This window comes from Haematobia irritans, chromosome 4 (assembly GCF_050003625.1).
Source record: "Haematobia irritans isolate KBUSLIRL chromosome 4, ASM5000362v1, whole genome shotgun sequence".
Classification (NCBI taxonomy): domain Eukaryota; kingdom Metazoa; phylum Arthropoda; class Insecta; order Diptera; family Muscidae; genus Haematobia; species Haematobia irritans.
This window is the reverse complement of record NC_134400.1, coordinates 179,348,887-179,372,292: the sequence shown is the minus strand read 5'-3', so window position 1 is coordinate 179,372,292 and position 23,406 is coordinate 179,348,887. Positions and strand designations below refer to the sequence as shown.

The 23,406-nt window shown below is 34.9% G+C and overlaps 3 protein-coding genes and 1 long non-coding RNA gene across 6 annotated transcripts in view; 2 read left to right on the top strand and 2 right to left on the bottom strand.

The window, feature by feature from the left end:
• Positions 1 to 1,635: 1,635 nt before the first annotated feature.
• LOC142233446 (uncharacterized) lies at positions 1,636 to 2,941 on the bottom strand. Its single transcript, XR_012721406.1, has 2 exons — positions 2,507 to 2,941; positions 1,636 to 2,376 (listed from the first exon to the last, which is right to left on the bottom strand). It is a non-coding gene; the product is annotated as an uncharacterized LOC142233446 (long non-coding RNA).
• Positions 2,942 to 8,483: 5,542 nt separating this feature from the next.
• Positions 8,484 to 13,456, top strand: wrm1 (wurmchen 1 transmembrane protein). Of its 2 annotated transcripts, none has more exons than XM_075305422.1 (3): positions 8,484 to 8,626; positions 8,871 to 9,437; positions 12,489 to 13,456. In XM_075305422.1, exons 2-3 carry the CDS (start codon positions 9,147 to 9,149, stop codon positions 12,660 to 12,662), a joined length of 465 nt encoding a protein of 154 aa, XP_075161537.1. In that variant the 5' UTR covers positions 8,484 to 8,626; positions 8,871 to 9,146; the 3' UTR covers positions 12,663 to 13,456. The 2 variants fall into 2 exon arrangements, with proteins under 2 accessions (XP_075161537.1, XP_075161538.1); XM_075305423.1 differs by having other exon boundaries at positions 8,486 to 8,626; positions 8,874 to 9,437.
• Positions 12,722 to 13,456, top strand: wrm2 (wurmchen 2 transmembrane micropeptide). Its single transcript, XM_075305424.1, has one exon. It carries the CDS (start codon positions 12,722 to 12,724, stop codon positions 12,893 to 12,895), a length of 174 nt encoding a protein of 57 aa, XP_075161539.1. The 3' UTR covers positions 12,896 to 13,456.
• Positions 13,457 to 16,153: 2,697 nt separating this feature from the next.
• Positions 16,154 to 23,406, bottom strand: part of LOC142236117 (vesicle-associated membrane protein 1-like) — a 29,269-nt gene continuing 22,016 nt past the window's right edge. For both annotated transcript variants that reach the window (XM_075307376.1, XM_075307375.1), the window contains exons 2-3: positions 23,056 to 23,315; positions 16,154 to 16,473 (exon numbers count right to left, since the gene is read on the bottom strand). In XM_075307376.1, the coding sequence (XP_075163491.1) occupies positions 16,442 to 16,473; positions 23,056 to 23,315 (292 nt within the window). In that variant the 3' untranslated portion in view covers positions 16,154 to 16,441. The remainder of the gene's footprint in view (positions 16,474 to 23,055; positions 23,316 to 23,406) is intronic.

Genomic DNA, 23,406 nt, shown 5'->3' with positions numbered 1-23,406 from the left:
AAGCAGTATGCACCTCTACCGAAATTTCGATGCCCATAAGATTTATTTATTCATTTATTTATTTCAGTCTTTGGATTTGCATTATAATTCTTACAGGCTAAGCTTATAACTAAAATCAAATAATGAAGAAAATAAATTGGTAAAAAAGCTTCACCAATATTTCGGCTTCGGCTTTAGTGCCTGCAAACTTCTTGCTTCATACCTTACAGGTAGGAAGCAATATGTCCAGATCAATGGGAAAAGATCAAATATGTTGTCGGTGAGGAGTGGAGTCCCTCAGGGCTCAATTCTTGGGCCAATGCTTTTCATACTTTTTGTTAATGATTTATTTACAAGCCTTGATATGTTTTGTTCCACTTTTTAGTAGGCAGACGATGTTCAGTTGCTTTTTCGGGGGGATGTTAAGAATATAGATGTCTTACAAGCTAAGATTGATTTTGTAACTAGTAATTTATACAGTTGGATGTGTCTCAATAATCTTTCCGTCAATGGTTCTAAGACAAAGGCATTAATTTTTTCATCTCATCCTGATATTGGACTAACTCTCTCTTACAATGGGTGTAATATTGAGGTTGTACACCATTTGGAATGTTTGGGGGTTACCATTGACAATAGACTTTCATTTGATATAAAGGGTGATTCTTTTGAGGTTAGGATTTTCATGCATTAGTATTTGACAGATCACGTGGGATTTCAGACATGGTGTCAAAGAGAAAGATGCTCAGTATGCTTTGACATTTCATCATGAATAGACTTACTAACGAGCAACGCTTACAAATCATTGAATTTTATTACCAAAATCAGTGGCAGAAAATCCGCTTTTTTATCGACAAATTTTGTTCAGCGATGAGGCTCATTTCTGGTTGAATGGCTACGTGGAGTGAAGAGCAACCAGAAGCCGTTCAAGAACTGCCCATGCATCCCGAAAAATGCACTGTTTGGTGTGGTTTGTACGCTGGTGGAATCATTGGACCGTATTTTTTCAAAGATGCTGTTGGACGCAACGTTACGGTGAATGGCGATCGCTATCGTTCGATGCTAACAAACTTTTTGTTGTCAAAAATGGAAGAACTGAACTTGGTTGACATGTGGTTTCAACAAGATGGCGCTACATGCCACACAGCTCGCGATTCTATGGCCATTTTGAGGGAAAACTTCGGAGAACAATTCATCTCAAGAAATGGACCGGTAAGTTGGCCACCAAGATCATGCGATTTGACGCCTTTAGACTATTTTTTGTGGGGCTACGTCAAGTCTAAAGTCTACAGAAATAAGCCAGCAACTATTCCAGCTTTGGAAGACAACATTTCCGAAGAAATTCGGGCTATTCCGGCCGAAATGCTCGAAAAAGTTGCCCAAAATTGGACTTTCCGACTGGACCACCTAAGACGCAGCCGCGGTCAACATTTAAATGAAATTATCTTCAAAAAGTAAATGTCATGGACCAATCTAACGTTTCAAATAAAGAACCGATGAGATTTTGCAAATTTTATGCGTTTTTTTTTAAAAAAAAGTTATCAAGCTCTTAACAAATCACCCTTTACATATAGACAATGTTGTTAGTCATACGAATTTGACTCTACGCAACTCTGATTTGATGCTGCCTTTTTCATTAAAGGAGAGACTTGTACATGCTTTGACAATGCCCAATATTCTATACTGTATTGAGATTTTTTGTGGCACAAATGCTGGTAACATAAGGGAGGTTAAACTAGCAATTCATAGAATAGTCCGTTATCTATATTCACTTCGTCGATATGACCATATTTCTCCTCATGTCCAGGAGTTCCTTGGGTGCCCATTTTCTAGTTTTATTGACTTCAGGTTCTTTTCCACAAGATTTTCAGTGCTCAGTCACCTCGATTTCTCGTGGACCTATTTTCTTTTGGCCGCTCGCGGCGAAATCAGATTGTTATGCCGCTTGCCAGAGGTTATATGGACAAGTCATTTCAGTCTAGAATCGCCAGATCATATAATTGTCTCCCTACTAACTTAAAGGATTTCTCGATTTCTGATTCGACTTATCGAAAAAAAATTACTCGATCATCTTGGATCACCTACATGAAGGTTATCCAACCTCGTGTTAGTAGTGTTGCTTTGTTGTGGTTGATTTAGTAAATAATCTTTTCTTATTTTGTCTTCTTTTAATTATATTGGGAACCTAAAATGTTTTGTCATATTTCATATTATTAATTAATTTATTTTTATACGATTTTATACATATTTATATTTATTAATTTATTTATTTTTATACTTTTTTATACATATTTATATTTATTATAAACACGCATATGTTCTCACATTGTCATAACTTGATTTGTACTTTATTCGTAGTTAGTTGTCCGTTGTAGTTTATATAAATTGGCCGCTAAGTGGCTTCAAATTACACGATGAAAATAAAAATAAATAAATAAAATAAAATGTCGTAAATTCTCAAAAAAACAAAAAAAAAAATAATCTAATCTACAATTTGAAATCCGTTTAAACTCCGGTACAATATACTAACCATTTGTTGTTGTTGTAGCCCTTTGGAGTTGGTATTTTCGAGTTTTTCGGGAAATAAGCATACTCCAAATGGGGGTTTGCAGTCCTTGGACAGGGTTGAAAACCCTGTGTCCGCCCCGGGCCGTAGACCCGACTGCAACGAGGGCGGCTAACCATTTGTTGATTCCCATGCTGTATGTCTCACTATGCTGGTGGTTAGCTCAACAATTTTATGAAACAAAAAACTAAATTGATCGGCATTGGTTATTGTAACCAATTGAATAGTTATGGGAATTCCTATTTGATTTTGTGAACTTTTTTACAGTTGTGTTGGATATAGCATTATAAAACACGGCGAACCCGCTTACCTCCAATGTTTTAATTTTATAAACTCTACTCGCAATACTCAAATTCTAATAGAGACTTTCTCATACCTTTCTCGGTAAGTCTAAGCGCTTTTAAAAGTAAAATAATTCAGTATTTTAATAATAACAATTAACTTTGCTTTTGCATCATTACTGATAATACCTCCATATGCGGTATTGCGTTTTTTTGTGTTTATGGAAAGAAATGTGCGTGTAGTTTATCAGCTATTGGGAATATTGTATTCACATTAGTTTTAAGTCCCAGCAAAAAAATTGGAAGTTGTTAAAGCCCATCCCAGAATCCCCCATCGATTTTTTTCAACTTCCGATGCAGTCCTTTTGGACAAGTCCACAAACATTTCTTCTAAAGCGCATCATGGGATCCCCCATCGATTTTTTTCAACTTCCGATGCAGTCCTTTTGGACAAGTCCACAAACATTTCTTCTAAAGCGCATCATGGGATCCCCCATCGATTTTTTTCAACTTCCGATGCAGTCCTTTTGGACAAGTCCACAAACATTTCTTCTAAAGCGCATCATGGGATCCTCCAATGCTTTTTTTCTACTTCCGCTGCAGTCCTTGTGGACAAGTATTAGAAAGCCTATTTTAAGTGTACATTTTTAACAATTAAATTTTGCAAAAAAAAATAGAAAATTAATTTTAAAAAAATATAGAAAATTAATAAAAAAGTAAAAAAATAATAATAAACAAAAAATAAATGTCATCCCCGCTGGGATTTGAACCTATGCTGTTTGACTTTTTCGCTTCCATGGATGTTCTTTTGAGAAGGTTTTGCAAATTACGAGAATTTTAAAAAATTTTTTGTTGATTTTTAATAGAAAAAAATATATTTATACGAAAATATATGCCGAAAATAAAAAACAAAAACGTTGCATAACATAAAAAAAAAATATTTTTTTAGAAAAATATTTGATAAAAAAATTGCCGCTGATGAGATTTGAACCTGCGTTTCTTATTTTTTCGTTCATACTAATAAATAACATCTCGAGAAGCAATTAGAATATTATTCCCAAAGATAATAAAAGAGGAAGATGGGAGATTGGCTACTGAGCACATCAAACCATTTACCACATTAGTTTAATACGCGTATACGACAAGTATTGACATAGCATTAAAATGCACATAAAAAGAAATTAAGAGCACGAAATAAATTTCCATGAAGGGGAAAATGTAATTTGTTTTGTTGTTGCCTAAAATTTATCATTGTTTCATTAAGAAAATTAAATTTTTCATTTAAAAAATAAAAACTAAAAACAACTAAAAGGTTACAAACATGTATTAAACTAATCTGGTAAATGCAACATTTGGTATGACGCAAGCCAATCTCCCATCTTCCTCTTTTATTATCTTTGATTATTCCTTGGTGTCGTATTACGATCATATCACAAACATTTGAATTAACCTTTCGACGCTTTATGTTCAATGGCGTTTGTGGCTGAATGTGCTAAGGCGTTCTGTTATGGTGCCATCAAACCCGAAAAAGTTTTTCAAATTGTAAAAAAATTAAATAATAGGAAAATAATAGTGTAATAAAAAATATGGTTGAAAAAAAGGAATTGGTTAAACATTTTTTTTCGCTTTTTAAATTTCTTCATTCAAATTAACTTCCACGGCACAACTTCTAAAGCAATACAAAGGATCCAAGAAGGGAGTACTTCCGTCCTATGACAAGCCCATATAAAATTCATTGGAGATGATCCAAGTTTGCACTACTTCCGGATCACAGATTGGGAATCCAATCTACTTTTTTGGAAGCTCTTTTTTTACTGGGGTATTATTGTGATTTTTTTCCTTTGCATTAGGGCGTTTTCGTTTCGCAAAAAATATGTTGCCCTGGTGTTACACTACTTTTTCCCTTATTGTATTTTCGCTCAAATAATAGTGTCATTCCAAAGTTATTGTTAATTCATAATATTGTGAGGGATACAGGATCAAAAATCTATGACAGTGTCCTTTATATTTGGCAATCAATTTCGGGAATGTTGCACCTTTTTTCCCAATCGAAATCGCCATTAGTAAATTCTTTAGTTTGCTGTACGTTTTTTCAAAGCTATCAATGTATGGTCCAAGAGGGCTTAATTGATTAAATAAAAATTTGAATTGAATTGAAAAAAAAAAAATTGCAATCCTGCTCATGTATAATAAATTCCTACTCAAGGTGTACCATAAATATTTATTAACTCAATTTGTCGAGTATGAAATCTAAGAGCCGTTTACACTGAATGAAGACTTCAATTTATTAATGAACAATAAAAAAGCCACAATGTTAACAAATTGGAATTATTTTTGCGGAATCCCGATTCAAAATAAAAAATCCCGGGTGACAGCCCTAATACCAATGCATGGGTGGCACATGCATAGACCCTATATTATATAGATGGTTCAACGATGTTTGACAGTTCCGAAGATTAAGAATAAACGAAGAAAATAAGAACACGCTTACATTCTCTTTGGTTTTCCTTTTTGTAGTTTGCCAATTTTACACAAAATTAAAACGTTTATGATGCACCAGTGGATTTATAAATAAACTAATATATTGAAAGTTCATATTTGAACAAAAAATTGTGACCAAAACTGCGAAAATACGAAATTTAATTTTGAGCAGTATTTCTCTTTACGAACAGCACAAGAGCAAGAACAAGACTCTTAAAAAAATCTTTAAAAAATCAAAACGAAATGTCAGAAAATAAATGTTTGGAACTGACACAGTTTTCGCGGAGAGAAATGGCTCATCAATCTATATTCTATAATCTATGGGCACGCAGAACTGAGAATGCGAAACCGGCCGTAAGTCGGTTTTGCAGCTATAACGCAAAAAGCCCATCCCCTGCCAACATTTTTTGAATTTGGGGGCGCTTCTGAGAATTCCCACTACGTTGAAAACAGTCGTATACGATATCCAAAACTCCTCGGAAAAGCGCCGTTACTATTGAGAAGTTGTACCACGTATCGCATGAGTGCAATTATTAGGTGTCCTTCTGGATACATTTAGAAGGACGCCAATAAGAGCCCCTTCAAACAATCAGAGAAAGTGCATTTTAAGATTGTTGTAAAAGAATCATTGTGGTCAAGTAAAACACGATTGTTTAGATGTTTATTAATTTTATGAAACATTTATAAATTCTCATAAATATAACATTTATACGACTATCACATCACATTTAACACATTTTTATGCATTACTAAGAGATTGATGTTGAGTTACAAGTTGTAAGTTAAATGTTGTAGCGTCTATCACCAATTTACTTTTCACAATTTTAACCGTAATAACTATGTTTTCAGCACTTTATTTTCGTTTTCATTGAAATAAATTATAATAAGCCAGTTGCGCTTGGTGTTTCACAAAATATAAAATGGCTCTTGTAACAATAGTGATGGCAAAATACTTTCATGCGAATAGTGATGGCAAAATACTATCACAGTTGGCGATTGTTGCAGTGTCACTTACGAGTCTGTGGTAGCGATGAGGATGAAAAGGAACATTGAAATGCTGGCAGGGTCCATCCATGGTTCTAAACAAGTCTTTTTTCTTTTTTATTGAACCCCACTTAGCACACATTCTACCTCACATACTTGCTTCAATCGTTAAAATTTAAATTTTTGTTATAGGCATGCAATAGAAGTGTTCGCAAAAGGTACACCCAGAAAACAAATTCGTTGCCTCAACCGAATTATTTGCCAACCGAAAGCAGGTGGTTCCATCAACTATCAATGATATCTGTCAGCACAACTAACATTTGGCAATTGTAACTGCATAGTAGTATGTTGGATCAACTTTGCATTGGTTGTCGCAATCTCATATTAATTGTTTTGTTTGTTGGTGCAACCCCCCTCGATTTTCTCTATTATTATCCTAACCAAATTCCAATATTAAATGAAAGGGCAGATTATATTGAGATTTTATTAATTTATTACAAGATTTACAATCATAATAAACTACGAAAATAAATACAAAAGGTGCTAACAACAAAGGCTTTTGATCTACATATACGTGAGATCAATTTACATTACAATTTACAATATATGATAGGTAATATTTGTATTACCACATAATTGCAACCTAATAACAGATGGTTATTAGGTTGCAATTATGTGGTCAAACTACAGAACCTAATTCAATATATACTTGCCAGAAATGTCTTCCTTAATCCTCTAGATATAAATACACATCGACTTAGACCTGTCCTGTATGCTTAATACAATAAAAAAGCTCGCTTGCCGTAGAAAGTATTTGTGTTTGTTCGTGTATGAAGCCTACAATTTTTATGGAAACTTTTGTAATATTCCTTTTTTATAAATCGGTGCGATACTTACCTGAAGGCAACTTCTTTTCTATGGGATAAACTTTATGCAATGTATTGCGGACAATTATCAAGTAAATGCTGTTCCCCGTTTTGCAAATTTTGTAGCGTCATATCATTTACCATGTCGATGTTGATATAAATATTTATTTGTTGCAACAACTACCTTACGCCCGTCCTATAATTGAACTAAGATTCTATTAGTATACTTAACTTTTGGTTGTAACAACCATTTGTTGATTCCCATGATGTAGGTCTCACTATGCTGGTGGTTAGCTTAACAATTTTATGCAGCATAAAACCAAATTTATCGGTGTTGGTTATTGTAACCAATTGAATTGTTATGGGAATTTCGTTTTGATCCTGTGAACTTTTTTATGGTCGTGTTGGATGTATAATGGGGAAAATAATCATAACATTGTTCTTGTAACAAAAAATAAGTTACTGACATCATTTCCTCATTGTAATGATCGAATTGCAACCAACCATTTCTCTGGGTGTACATACCCGCCTTTATCATGTATTGCTCATGGGAAAATTTTTAAAAATGTATGTATTTGTTATGGAAGCAAAATGAGAACAATCAGTAGCGGCCCTTCACGGAATTTTCGTTAGCCAATGTTTTATATATTTCTTATAGGTAGCGCAAAATTTCCTTATTGGGAACGGTAAGGCCTTTAAGCGGACCTTAGACGGTCGGATAAACACTACGACAGAGGTTCGCCTATTTGTTTTGTGTTCGTTCAAGTTTTACCCTCACACTGCACGAACAATTATGATAACAACATGAAGAAATAAGAAGAAGCATAAACACAAATAATGAAGATGGGCGAAAAGTTAGGTGTAAAGCCATTTTATAGTAAAAATGGAAGAAACGATAAAAATTCCAAGCCGAATTAGCGATCCCTCATTAATTTCATTCCAGAAATGCTTGTTTTAATTATGAAAATAAATTTGTTTTTGCTAATGTTTGGCGAACATCCCCTTACACGTGAAGATTTGTGCCTCCCAACCGGAAAAAATCAAAGTTGTTTTGATTTTATGCCAACACGTCCCCGCAACTCGCGAATATGGCCTTATAATGCCGGATTTGTCGCCGCAACGTGTTGTGTCGCAGGGTTTATCCGACCCTATAAGGTGCCCTTTAGAAAAATAGCGGAAATTTTCGATCTGTTGTATAAAACATGCCTATTGTAAATAATTTGACCAGAAAATCGATTAATTAATGTAATCGAGTCTTAAGACCCAACTGTACTCTAATCGATGACAAAGCCTTGTTTGTAATCGATTATTCCAATTGAGAAACGTAAACACACACACACACCCTCGTTTAGTATTCATTCATTTCATGGTTTGTTTTCGGAATAACTTTGTATATTTCTAAATTAATTGAATTTAAAGTGGAAATTTCCTGTGAAATTGATTGCATTTATAAAAAAAATTACAAATAAATGGTAAGAATCTAAGAAAATTAATAAATTTATATAGAAAATGTTTAAAATACTAGTGAACGTGTTAAGTTATACCGCCACACCCAAACCTAGCTTAAATTGGGGAGTGTCTCAAGAGTTCTCATGGCTTTAATTGAAAATGTGACACACACTTGAATTTTTGGTGGTGGGTTGTTAGTGTTCCAATCCAAACACCTGCTTTACATCAAAAATTAAAACTATATTTCTTAATTTAATTTAATTTCAGAAGATTTTGCGTCTTGGGAAATCAAAAATTCCTTGATTGACGACTATCAGGAATATTCATTCAAAAATTCTCTCATCCAAACTTCAAATGCACCAACACATTCACATATCAACGTTTACGTTTATGCCCAACAGCACATGAGTTTACAATATCATTGAGATTTGGTTTCTTGCTGTTGGCTCTTGTCTGCAAGAAAGTTATTCTTCCAACGTCTAGAAAAACTCTTTCCTCTATCGCATCTTGCGGCATACAGAGTGTTTGTTGCTGTAACAGACTATGTCAACTCTCGACGAACGAGAAGCCTACAAAAACAATCCATATTTTACTGGTCATATTTATGGAAATTTCTCACCATTCTATGTTACCATAACTATTGTGACATTATTTCTTGGATCAGTTATTCTATTGAATATCATACTTGGTTGTTGCTCCAAGCATAGACGATATTGGCAAGACAGGCATACGGGTAATCGTTGGCTAGTATCGATTTGGACAGCAACACCCCATAAACAACCACCATTGGATTTGACAGAATTAAAAGACGTCTCATATTTCCAAAAGTTGCAGGTATGTGATCCTATAAGATAATACCAATAAGATCTAAAGATAATACCAATAAGAAGGTCAATACAAAAATTTTGTATGTAATCCAATAATTTTACCATATGTGAAGATAAATCGGTATATAGATATACATCCCCACCGCCACCTATATGTGAATAAAAATATACATCCTATAGATAATAAGAATAGCACAAAAAAGTAATATCGTCGATAGTAATTTTTACGGATATACCAAACGAAACAAGAAACGAAATGTTTTCTGAAGATACCCTAAAAAAATAATAGAACAATACTGCAATTTTACCATTGACACACCTATCACTGGACTGGTACCGATGTTCCAGGTCATAGCATTTTTTCACATATATTTCTAAATTCTATACCTCCATGATATTTCAGACTTCTTGTTCATTATATTTAAAAACCGTTTCTTCACTGGTGACTGTTATGCTATGCTCTAAACGAAACTGGTTTTTAAGTGATTGTCCCAGATTGGGGCATGGAAACCTGTCTAAGGGTGATCCCAATAAACGGACTCAGGACGTGTGTTTTGGAATGAGTCGGAGTCATTTCCTAAGGTGAAAATTCAACCCCGTCAATTACAAATCCATGTTATAGTGACCCGTCCATACGTTTTGACCAGAACTGGGACTGGTCCTTGCACATTAGCGCCTAGTCTTGCACCGGTCCTTGGGTTGATCCATTTTCTGTAGTGTAGCTGGCATAAATTATGACGATATTCTTGAATGTGTAAAAATTGTAAAATTGATACAAATGCACATTAATGATGGCTTAAATCTACAAGTGGTCCGATTGGCCAATTTTTGGCCAGCGTGTAGACTTTTCGATTCTAAGCACAAAATGTAATATACCACTTTTTGGCGGAAAGACCTATTTTCGGTGTTACGGGTCCCTAAAGTTTTCATTATCACGTATATTGGATTTAGTATCCATCGCAAATAATCATCCTAAAAGTAAAATATTTCGAATAACATGGACCCGGAGAGGTCCTGGGTTCGTGTTAGCCCACTTTGGACTCTGTCCATAGAAGAAAGTCTCAAACCCCGGCCGAAAGCCGGCTACCTTTTCACTTTGAGTTCGCGTTAGCCCACTTTGGAATCTGTCCATAGGAGAAAGTCTCAAACCCCACCTGTCCACTTTGAGTTCGCGTTAGCCGACTTTGGACTATGTCCATAGGAGAAAGTCTCAAACCCCGGCCGAAGGCCTCCCACCTATACCCAACTTTTAATTTTTACAAAATTTGTACTTCATAGTTTCTGCTTAGTCTTGTACCGGTCCTGGGGTTTATCCATTTCCCGTAGGGTTATTGTAGGTTAGGTTAGGTTAGGTGGCAGCCCGATGTATCAGGCTCACTTAGACTATTCAGTCCATTGTGATACCACATTGGTGAACTTCTCTCTTATAACTGAGTGCTGCCCGATTCCATGTTAAGCACAATGACAAGGGACCTCCTTTTTATAGCCGAGTTCGAACGGCGTTCCACATTGCAGTTAAACCACTTAGAGAAGCTTTGAAACCCTCAGAAATGTCACCAGCATTACTGAGGTGGGATAATCTACCGCTGAAAAACTTTTTGGTGTTCGGTCGAAGCAGGAATCGAACCCACGATCTTGTGTATGCAAGGCGGGCATGCTAACCATTGCACCACGGTGGCTCCCTATTGTAGGTTAGCTGACACAAAGTATGACCATATTCTTGTATGTGTAAAAATATTTAATTGATACAAATGACAAGAAGTTTGGGGATTTCATCATAATTGTCTTGATTATTTCTCTGAGTCAGTCAAAAAACGAGTTGAATGCTCCACGAATGTACCATAATCTGTGGTTAAAATTGGATTATCATGTTGCGAATAGGACAGCCTCATATTAAAGTGATGAATATGAGGTGTTTAGCCATAGTTAATTCACAAGTATTTTATGTTGAAGGTGCCAAAGCTTGGTTGTATACCCATAGTCTACAACCTAAATGTTTGTGTACTACATAGCTTGGTCAGATAATAAGACCATTTAACTCTGAAGCCAGTTAAGTGGTCGCGGCACCTTATTCGGGATTTTTTTCCGGTAAGACCAACATGCTTGTGGACTCCAAAACTTGTTCCATTAATAACACAATATTACTCTCAAGGCAGTTAAGTGGTCACAGTACCTCAATACCAAAATTGTGGTGGGCAAGCGCAGCATCTCCTTTGCTCTTTCCAGTCGCGATCGTTTGCATTTTGAAACTTGTAAAGCTTTGCCTTGAATTCATTTTTTAAAACACGTTGCTTTTACGGGATGGTTTCATATCTTTTGCATTTGATCGCAACTACGGCATGGATTTTAAGCATTGACTTACCGAAGGATTCGAAGTGATGCAGATGTTCTTGAGCCGGACGATGGCATTTGGCAAAGCTATGGCGATTTATAATGAGCTATAGAAACACTTGTGCGAGACGTTAAAGCTTGCAAACAAAAGCCGTTTGCGATTTTCCAACCAAATATTAAATTTTAAATACACTCAGACGCAAATAGTTTTGGTGGGTAGTGGATAGAACCAAATATCACATAATATCTAAAAGTCGATCTATTCAAATATTTCGACCTTTCAAAGTATTCGTATAAAAGATTTCGTATTAACGTGCTCTCCACGTCGGAATAAATAGATTGCCATTCTATTGCACTCTTTTGAAAGTTTGTATAAGAAATATATTTTTTTATTTTGGCGTTGAAGGTCAAATAAACTGTATAGGACATCATCAAAAAACGATTAATCGATTTTGGCAAAAATGACGATTTTGACTAACACGAAAGTTTAATCAACTTTTAAGTCACCTTTAAAACGTTTTACAAGACGTATATAAAGTTATCGCCTTTGAGAAACATTTATATAATTAGCTAAATATATTCCCATGTTGTATGGAAAGTATCTTATGAAAAGGTTCCTTTTCTATTTCCAGTATTACTATTCGTCCAATTTACTCTAAGTTTAGTTGTACATTAAATGATAATTTTGACAAAAAAAAATATTTTCATATTGCAATATTTTTATTAGCCTGCTCCACGTATTTTCAACGAAGATATTGAAGCTCACGGCGAAGAAGTACCCATACATCAACATCAACAATACCAAAGCAGACCACCACGTCCTGAAGGTCGAGGATTGCATCAACAAAGGCAACGTGAAGAATACGTTGAATTACAAACAAAACGCGAGAGTGACATCTAAATCTACGACATCAAATACACGCCATTTTAATATTACTCCAAACCGATCACAGTCTAACGATGGTATTTATAACTCTTTATCCAGCTGTTGCTGCATTGGCCCTCTTCATTGTTGGCGTCATAATGATAATGCTAAGGTTTGGTCCACGTTTATGTGGACTACGCCATCATGCTTTACCTGACAGAGAGGATTGGCAAGGGCGGGCCTATGAACATGAAATCAGCTATGCCTGAAATGTCATTCGAATGCAGTAAAGTTTCTTATATACCAATCGTAATTTTTAGTATGTATTTCTCACTATAAGTTCACCATATCACGTTTATCTTCGAATACTGAAATAGAAGTTAGCAGTTAGCTACATAGATGAAATGTGCTGTTCCAGATCAAATGGAAACGATTGCAAATTTGGCTTTATATTTCAATCTTTTAGGTTTGTGTTTGGCCAACGTATAGTTTAAATGCTAACTGTAAACTCTATATTCTAAGTGCCTTAATATAAGATTTAATTTCCAACACAATGTGTGTCACTTTGAGAACTGTTTAAATAACGTCTCTATTATAAACCCCTCCGTCCATTTTATATCTCGGAAAGAAGTTTTCTTCTTTACTTTTATTGTCTTTTTCTAATTAAAAACAATTTTTTTAAGATTTTACCACACCCAATTGTATACACATAATTACAATTTTTACAAAACTATATTTTACTAATATTTAGCAAATGCAAATGCTAAGGCTCAATTGAATATATTCGTATATATTTTACGAAAATAAAAACTATAATAAAAGTACAAAAATATCGATGTTTTGATGAAGTCCAAACACGGATAAATAAGGCATATTAAATATGCCCTACCTCTAGACATAGAAATATATCTGCCAGTAAGTGCGAAGTTTTGTATAAAATCTTTTAGAGTTAAACAAGTTATTCTTTTATACACCAACTTGTTATTGTTGTTGCACTTTTTATGTATTATGTGAGTTTGTTGTATTTTTTTTTGTCAATGGAGGTTGGATACCCTGTGTCAGCCCCGATTCGTAGGCTGCAGTGCGGGCTTACCTTATAGTTGTTTTGGTAGAGTGGAAAAGCCGAGGTGATAACTCTTAAATGCACATTGACTTCGCTCTCGCTTCAATGTAGACGACAGTTTTAGGAACCTTCTTCAGTTATTTCAATTACTTGGCGGAGTGCACTTGCAGAACTTACGACGTGATAGTATAAACAGCTGGGTTGGGGAGTGGCTATATTCCCCAATCGTTTTCATCGAAACTTTTGTCAAAGTATGTGTTACCTATTATTGGTAAAACATTTTGAGATCTGCTTTGAAGCCAGTGGCAAACAAACATTTCGGTCGTACAAACAATAATTCGTACTGATACATAGAGCACGCTATAGCCCGATTCTGAATATTCCCTGGCGTATGATTTCCATTGGAATTCATTTTCCTATTCTAAACAGTATGGAAAGGGAATAGCAAGGGAGAAATAATTTAGAGTATTTGAAGTCAGCTGTTTAACTTCAACTGTTTTATTTTAACAAAATTTAAATTGTATTGAATTGGTGAGTTAAGAGCGAAAAACTTGAAAAATGTTTTGAGTAATAGGCGCAATGACCAAAGGATAAAAAGGAAAAGAGGCAAAATTTTCCTGGGGGATTTTGTTTAGAATAGGGGAACAGGGGAAAAATCCCAGGGAGTTGTTATTCAGAATTGGGCTATAGAGATATAACCGGTTGGCTGATAAGTCCCCGGTCTGACACATAGATGGCGTCGCTAGTATTAAATGTATATTATTTTTATATAGTACCAACCTTCAAATGGTTCGTGTCAAAATTTGACGTCTGTAAGTCAATTAGTTTGTGAGATAGAGCGTCTTTTGTGAAGCAACTTTTGTTATTGTGAAAAAAATGGAAAAAAGGAATTTCGTGTTTTGATAAAATACTGTTTTCTGAAGGGAAAAAATACGGTGGAAGCAAAAACTTGGCTTGATAACGAGTTTCCGGACTCTGCCCCAGGGAAATCAACAATAATGGATTGGTATGCAAAATTCAAGCGTGGTGAAATGAGCACGGAGGACGGTGAAGGCAGTGGACGCCCAAAGAGGTGGTTACCGACGAAAACATAAAAAAAATCCACAAAATGATTTTGAATGACCGTAAAATGAAGTTGATCGAGATAGCAGAGGCCTTAAAGATATCAAAGGAACGTGTTGGTCATATCATTCATCAATATTTGGATATGCGGAAGCTCTGTGCAAAATGGGTGCCGCGCGAGCTCACATTTGACCAAAAACAACGTGTTGATTCTGAGTGGTGTTTGCAGCTGTTAACTCGTAATACACCCGAGTTTTTCCGTCGATATGTGACAATGGATGAAACATGGCTCCATCACTACACTCCTGAGTCCAATCGACAGTCGGCTGAGTGTACAGCGACCGGTGAATCGTCTCCGAAGCGTGGAAAGACTCAAAAGTCCGCTGGCAAAGTAGTGACCTTTGTTTTTTGGGATGCGCATGGAATAATTTTTATCGATTATCTTGAGAAGGGAAAAACCATTAACAGTGACTATTATATGGCGTTATTGGAGCGTTTGAAGGTCGAAATCGCGGCAAAACGGCCCCATATGAAGAAGAAGAAAAAAGTGTTGTTCCACCAAGACAACGCACCGTGCCACAAGTCATTGAGAACGATGGCAAAAATTCATGAATTGGTCTTCGAATTGCTTCCCCACCCACCGTATTCTCCAGATCTGGCCCCCAGCGACTTTTTCTTGTTCTCAGACCTCAAAAGGATGCTCGCAGGAAAAAATTTGGCTGCAATGAAGAGGTGATCGCCGAAACTGAGGCCTATTATGAGGCAAAACCGAAGTAGTACTACCAAAATGGTATCAAAAAATTGAAAGGTCGTTATAATCGTTGTATCGCTCTTGAAGGGAACTATGTTGAATAATAAAAACGAATTTTGACAAAAAAATGTGTTTTTCTTTGCTAGACCGGGGACTTATCAGCCAACCTGTTACCCCACTATATGTTTGTTGCCCAGTTTTTATAAAATATAGCTCCGTAGAACTTTACCGACAAATGTGAGTGCTGGTGGACTAATTGCAATGCTTTCATTCATATTCCATATCGATATGCACAGAAATCAGGAACAAACGTAAATGATGTTTCTATCTTATTATTTTGGTTAGGTTGGTTTTAGAAATGTGCTTTCTGTACAGACAGTTTTAGTTCATATAGGATATATAATATCACGATAGAAGATTTCCAAAAACTGATTAACCCCCAATTTGGTCAAATATTTGCCTAAGGGTATTCAGCCTATTTTGATACCACTGGTGGTGATCTATTCTCTTATCACTGAGTGCTGCTCGATTCCTTGTTTAGCTCAATGACTAGGCAGGGTATGGAGTTGACACTTGCAATATGGCATAAATAGAAGTGTAGAAGAAATGACAAGTGTCATCTCTTAATATCTGTGAGTTGAAGAACATACGTTTTTGTGGGTACTTTATTTTATTATTCATTGTCATTTATTATCATCAAAAAATTCAGATTCTATCTTTCCTAAATTTCTAGTTATAAGGTAATATTAAATAATTATTAACACAACTTAAATACAGGTATGTATTTTTAAAATTACAATACATTATAAATACTTTTTTAAAATAAGGCACATCACTCAAAGATATTGATACATAGCATCGTTTTGAAATGTCTTAAAGTGGTATTAAAAGCCCTTAAATCTAATGTGATAAATATAATTACGTAGTCGTCAAGCGCTTTCATTGACCGCTAAATGCCGATACCAGAGTAGCTGTAAATAAAAGATAGAGGTTTGTGTATATTATTGTACAAGAATTATTAATGTATGATATTTTTTTACTAAACAAAGTAATATGTACTAAAAATACAATATAGAGATAATAAACAATATTTCAAAGTCAATATCGAATGAAATCAAGAGTTATACACTCAAAAACAATTATCAGTAGACAAAGCAGTTATATCTGGGAATAGACCAAAAAGTTTTCTTATGGAGCGAACTTTATCTGCTGTGTGTTTGGCTGTCACCAAATCCATAAAAATAATTGCTAATTTAAATCTGTTTTCGTTCACGGAATTATGATGTTTTGAGAAAGTTTCCTTGACTGTAATAATTTTATGTGTACGTTAAAAAAAATATAAAGGGTGAGACGGTCAAAATTTGGTCTATATAAACTTGACGTATTTCTTTCAATTTTGCATTTTAAAAACCTGAACACCCCTCATTTTGAAGGTGTGTGTGTGTGTAGAATGTTGCTCCTATTTTGATTTTGGAATTCACTCTTCAGTTGTCAAAATGTCGTCCCAGCAAGAAGAGCAGCGTATCAAAATTTTGCTCGCGCATCGCGAAAATCCGAGCTACTCGCACGCAAAGCTTGCAAAATCGCTAAAAGTTGCCAAATCAACCGTTACAAATGTAATTAAAGTGTTTGGGGAACGTTTGTCGACAGCCAGGAAGTCTGGATCGGCGGGAAATCGAAAACCGGAAGCCGCTGAGACAACAAAGAGAGTTGCCGGTAGTTTCAAGCGAAACCCTAACCTCTCTCTCCGAGATGCCGCAAATAAGCTGGGTGTATCGTCTACAACCGTGCATCGAGACAAAAAACGAGCCGGGCTATCGACTTACAAAAATGTAGTGACTCCAAATCGCGATGATAAACAAAATACGACGGCCAAAGCGCGATCTCGGAGGCTGTACACGACGATGCTGACGAAGTTTGACTGCGTGGTAATGGACGACGAAACCTACGTCAAAGCCGACTACAAGCAGCTTCCGGGACAGGAATTTTATACGGCAAAAGGAAGGGGAAAGGTAGCAGATATTTTCAAGCACATAAAACTGTCAAAGTTCGCAAAGAAATATCTGGTTTGGCAAGCAATCTGGGGAAAGGTAGCAGATATTTTCAAGCACATAAAACTGTCAAAGTTCGCAAAGAAATATCTGGTTTGGCAAGCCATCTGTACCTGTGGCTTGAAAAGCATCATTTTCATAGCTTCCGGGGCTGTCAACCAAGAAATTTACGTGAAAGAGTGTTTGAACAAACGTCTGCTGCCTTTCCTGAAGAAACACGGTTGTTCCGTACTGTTTTGGCCGGATTTGGCATCTTGCCATTACGCCATGGAGTGGTACGCCGCCAACAACGTGCAGGTGGTTCCCAAGGACAAGAACCCTCCCAACACGCCAGAGCTTTGCCCAATTGAGAAATACTGGTCTATTGTCAAGCGGAACCTAAAGAAGATCAAAAAACTGCGAAGGACGAGCAGCAGTTCAAGGCAAACTGGCTTTCTGCGGCGAAGAAGGTGGACAAGGTGGCTGTACAAAATCTGATGGCAGGTGTCAAGCGTGAGGCCCGGCAATTCGGATTTGGAAAAGCGAAAGCCTAACTGAATATTTTTCCTGAATTTTATACTAATTGAACTTGAAAAAGAAATGTAATTTGATTTTTTAAATAAACGATTTCACCGATTTACACGTGTTTTCCCTTGACAAAATTTTGACCGTATCACCCTTTATATACACAAATGTACAAAGTTTTACTAAATTCATGTCACCCTCAAAATAGCCCAGTGACTTGCCAACCCCGTAATGTCGTATCACAGAGCTTGGCATATTTTGATTATCTCAAAACAAATCAAAAATAGTGTTTTCGTTAAGAAAATGACTACAGTTTTTCTCACCATAGTAAAAAGTTTCGGTTTCGAACAGGCCCCAAGTAAAAAAAACAATAAATAGAATAATTGAAATAAATAATTGTTGAATTTGTACCAAAATATTTACTTATTTTTGTGAAATATGCGTGACACCTGCGTTTGTAATACAGTTTAGTTAGGTTAGGTTAGGTGGCAGCCCGATGTATCAGGCTCACTTAGACTATTCAGTCCATTGTGATACCACAGTGGTGAACTTCCCTCTTATCACTGAGTGCTGCCCGATTCCATGTTAAGCTCAATGACAAGGGACCTCCTTTTTTTAGCCGAGTCCGAACGGCGTTCCACATTCCAGTCACCAGCATTACTGAGGTGGGATAATCCACCGCTGAAAAACTTTTTGGTGTTCGGTCGAAGCAGGAATCGAACCCACGACCTTGTGTATGCAAGGCGGGCATGCTAACCATTTGTTCATTTATAACAGTTTAGTTACAAATTAACAAAAAAAATCCCTTCCTGGTGGGTTCACTGCTTACTTGAGTTTAGGTGCCAAGTTGAGACATAAATTGAAGTTGTTCGACATAAATTGAACTTTGATTTTCTTTTACAAAAAAAGATAGATTGTATCGTTTTGCAATAAGATTCTGTACCATCATCATTGTAAATTAATATGCAAATTTTTCTGATATTTTCCATGAGTGTATAGTTAGAAATTTATTATTATTGAGTGCGGTAAAAAAGGGCACATACCGAGCTAAATATGAAATCACAATGAATTTATCACAAGCAGTGAGATCATTATAAAATTACCAAGATTTTTGAGACATACATAAATAGACTTATAACATAGACGCACGGAATGATTAGAGTAAGCGCATGGTATTTGTAATTGTCATGGCTTACGACAATGCTTGTGACTCACTTTAAACATTTTGTTTGCGAAAAATATGTGCAAATCGTATGAATAATATACACCCAAAAAATTGTTAGTAGACATAGGGGAAAATCCGATAAAACAGCAGAAAGTCTGCTGAAAAGGGGAAAGAATTGACTCTCATCCTGGTGCAATGCAATCTCAATGGTGTGAATAGTCTAATTAAGCCTAAAAGTATATCGGTCTGCACGTTTACACAACCTTCTCTGTTTGCTGAAATACTAAAATGATCTGCTATGTCTTAAACTCGATTACCCCAGGGACTACGGTAATACAAAAAAAGAAAAACAATATATTCAGAAGATGTCTTGAATTTGCTCAAAAATCCCATCATTTCTCAATTTAAGGCATAAACAAAATGTTTGCTGATCGCATGTAGAATAAAACATTTGCTACTCTTCGGTATTTCGTTGCAACTACAAAATTTAAAAAAAAATATTTACGTGATATTAAAGATTACACAACCTAAACTTTAGGATGCGAAATTTACAAAATATTAAGGACAAATTTCTTTAAAATAATGAAATTTTAATTAAAATATAGTTTATAATCTTTGCTTCAAAAAATTTTTTTCATTAATTTAAGGACACAAATTTTGTAAATTTACGTCCCTCCATTAAAGTCGCATGTCTTTGAACTAAGATCAATTTTCCTTAAAGTAAATAAACACATTTTTGATTGTCCTTAAATTAACAGAAATATTGAATCTAGATTTAAGATAAAAACGCTTCAAATATAGGCTAAGACTTATTTTGAGGATTTAGCGTCTTTGGTTTAAAGATTTTTTGGAATTATGAAACAGTTTTTACATATAAGTATCAGTTATAATTTGGATTTTTAAACTGGCATTTGTTTGTACGTAAGTACCATTATTTATAAAACGCAAAAAGAGAATGGACATTCGCCCACCACCTTCATTTAATTTATTTAGTTATTTCACGCTCGAAGATAGGTCACACCGAACAATTTTGTGAAATAGCACTCATATGAACCGATCCTGCGATTTGGCTTCTTGAGGGCATCTTAGTCTGGTTTTGGCCAAAGTTCTAGCAGTTTTGCAACTACCAGAATTTGTGAACCCTAACAAATATGCGGAATATGACTTCCATTTGATAGAAATCCAGAAACCCCGATTTCTTGAGCGTATATAAGCCTCCGCATTCATTCGATTTGACTTAAATAGAGATCGTAGGTTTAGTTTGGGACCACAAAATAAAATGTTTTCTTGATATCGGTCAATATATTTTTTTTATTTTTAATTTAATTTTATATAACACCCATATAGATTATTGATGATGAAAAATGCTGGAGTCAGAGTTGAGCACAATTGGCTTAAAGTAAACTATTGATATTTCATAGAAAAAAATATTTCACCAAAATATTTCAAATTAACAAGTTAATTGAAGCTGAACATTTTTTCAATTAAAAAATTCATTGATACGATTAACTTTTTAATCCAATGCGAAACATTAAGTCAATTAGTTCAATGAATGAAATTTTCAATTAAAATATTAATTGATACAATTATGTTTTTAAACAAAGTTAGTTGTTTTGTTTTTTTTTTTAATTTTTAATAAAAAAATTATTTAATAAATCATTTTTTTACTCTAAATAAAAACACAAAGTCAATTAAAAAATTTATTGAAAATAATTACGTATTTTATTAAAAAATTAATTGATACAATCATTTTTTTAATCTAACTAAAAACGCAAAGTTAGTTAAGAAAATTAAAATTTTATTAAACAATTAATTGTTCCAATTAACAATTAAATTACAAATTTAATGGATGTCGATTTCAAAACTCATTTAATTAACAAGTTAATTGAAATTAGACTGAAGTTTAACTAAATAATTAACTGAATCAATTAAAAATCTTATTGAGTTTTCCGATCGACATCAATTAAATTTTTTATTGAATCAATTAAATAATTATTTGATTTTTGCAATCAACATCATTTCAATTTTTAATTGAATCAATTAAAAAATTAATTGATTTTTACCACCAATATCAGTTAAATTTTTAATTGATTCAATCAAAAATTTAAATGAAATTTTCAAATCAAAGCTATTAAATTTTAATCAAATATTTTTGTATGTCCAATTAAGAAAGTGATTGTTACTATCATTTTTGTGATTGAAGACATTTCAATTAAAGTATAAATGGATCAATTAATTTCGTGATTGAATCATATTTTTTTGTGTGTTCAGCAGTATGTCAATCATTATGCATTTTGACAGCTCTCTAAGGGTTTTATCTATGCGCTTTGTTATCGGAAAATCATTTTGTATACCATGACCGTACCGACAAGACTTGGCATTGTCACACTTATGAATTAAGAAGAATGGCTTTAAAATACACAGAAAGAAAATTTCATGACTGAACAAGAAGGTTAAATCATTGGTCCATATGACTATTTTTTTTATATTTTTTTATTTTGACAACATTTTAAGATGTCAAAAGGGAGCCACCGTGGTGCAATGGCTAGCATGCCCGCCTTGCATACACAAGGTCGTGGGTTCGATTCCTGCTTCGACCGAACACCAAAAAGTTTTTCAGCGGTGGATTATTCCACCTCCGTAATGCTGGTGACATTTCTGAGGGTTTCAAAGCTTCTCTAAGTGGTTTCACTGGAATGTGGAACGCCGTTCGGACTCGGCTAAAAAAAGGAGGTCCCTTGTCATTGAGCTTAACATGGAATCGGGCAGCACTCAGTGATAAGAGGGAAGTTCACCACTGTGGTATCACAATGGACTGAATAGTCTAAGTGAGCCTGATACATCGGGCTGCCACATAACCTAACCTAACCTAACCTAAGATGTCAAAATCATATGTTTATGGTGGTTACAGCTCTCCAAATGACACTGTACAGCAAATGCATCTAAAACCAACTCACGCATTCATAGCTGGAGAATTGTTCGAAGATGACTTTATTATCTTGATAACATATTCCAGTCCCAAAATACCACGCACATCAGTTTTTAAACTGCATCATGAACTGTTTTTGTTAATAGCTGGCGAAGAGCCATTTGATTGACTTCCATTTTTAACTTTTGTGGGTATTATAGTATTATTTGTCTCATATCGGCCTTCCTCGGATGAATTATCCACTTCACAATCACTGATAGATGACGCAATTAAATTTGAAACTACACTTTTCTCTGGATTTGAATTATTCCTTTCAGGACTATTAACAATGCCATACTGTTCCTTTATCAGCTGATTTTGACTTCTTAAAATTGTAAACAACATATTGAAATGTTTGTTTTTGTAATCGTGATTCAACCTCTTTATTCAGCCATGGAAAAGTTCATCATTTCATTTTTTGACACAATGAAAATGTTCATTAATAGTCTTAACAATAAGGAAAAGTTTCATTGTATTTATGAAATTGTTGGTTGGTTTTAAAGGCAAAGTTCGTTCAGCACAAATAGGATCGCTTGAATTTTTGACACATCGTGACAAAAAATCTTACAAATTGCAATTTGCTAAATCGGTCTTTTAAATGGTTAAATGGAAGTTGTTCCACAAACATTTATTTTAAAGCGCATCCCCATCAAGTTTTTTCCACTTCAGATGCAGTCCTTTTGGACAAGTCCACAAACATTTCTTTCTTCCGTCCAATGACAAGCCCATGTAAAATTCATTGGAGATGATCCAAGTTTGCACTTCTTCAGGATCACAAATTGGGGATCCAAACTACTTTTTTGGAAACTCTTTTTGCTGGGATTTCAAACTGCACTTATGAACACATATCTTTGCAATAACTTACCAATTAGAATGATTAGTATAATAGCACATATGATGGCAATTATTATTTTCGTCTTCATGTGAGCCCACCATTGTTGTTTCTTCACCTCGCTCGCTGTGGTTTTGAAAACGGATGCTTGCTTTTCCAACGACTCAGCGACTGTATTAAGATCTTCAAGCTTTTCTTGGCGATCCATAACTTTAGTGACATTTTCATACATTATTTCAACAATTTCATCGGCTTGTTTTTGTGTTTGCTGTAGTAGTTCCGGCGTGTGGTGGCTGAGAAAAAAAATGGAAACATTACTATGGTATATAATCACCGCGAGGAGGGGAAAATAAAATAGAATAATTTTGTATTTCGATATGTTTT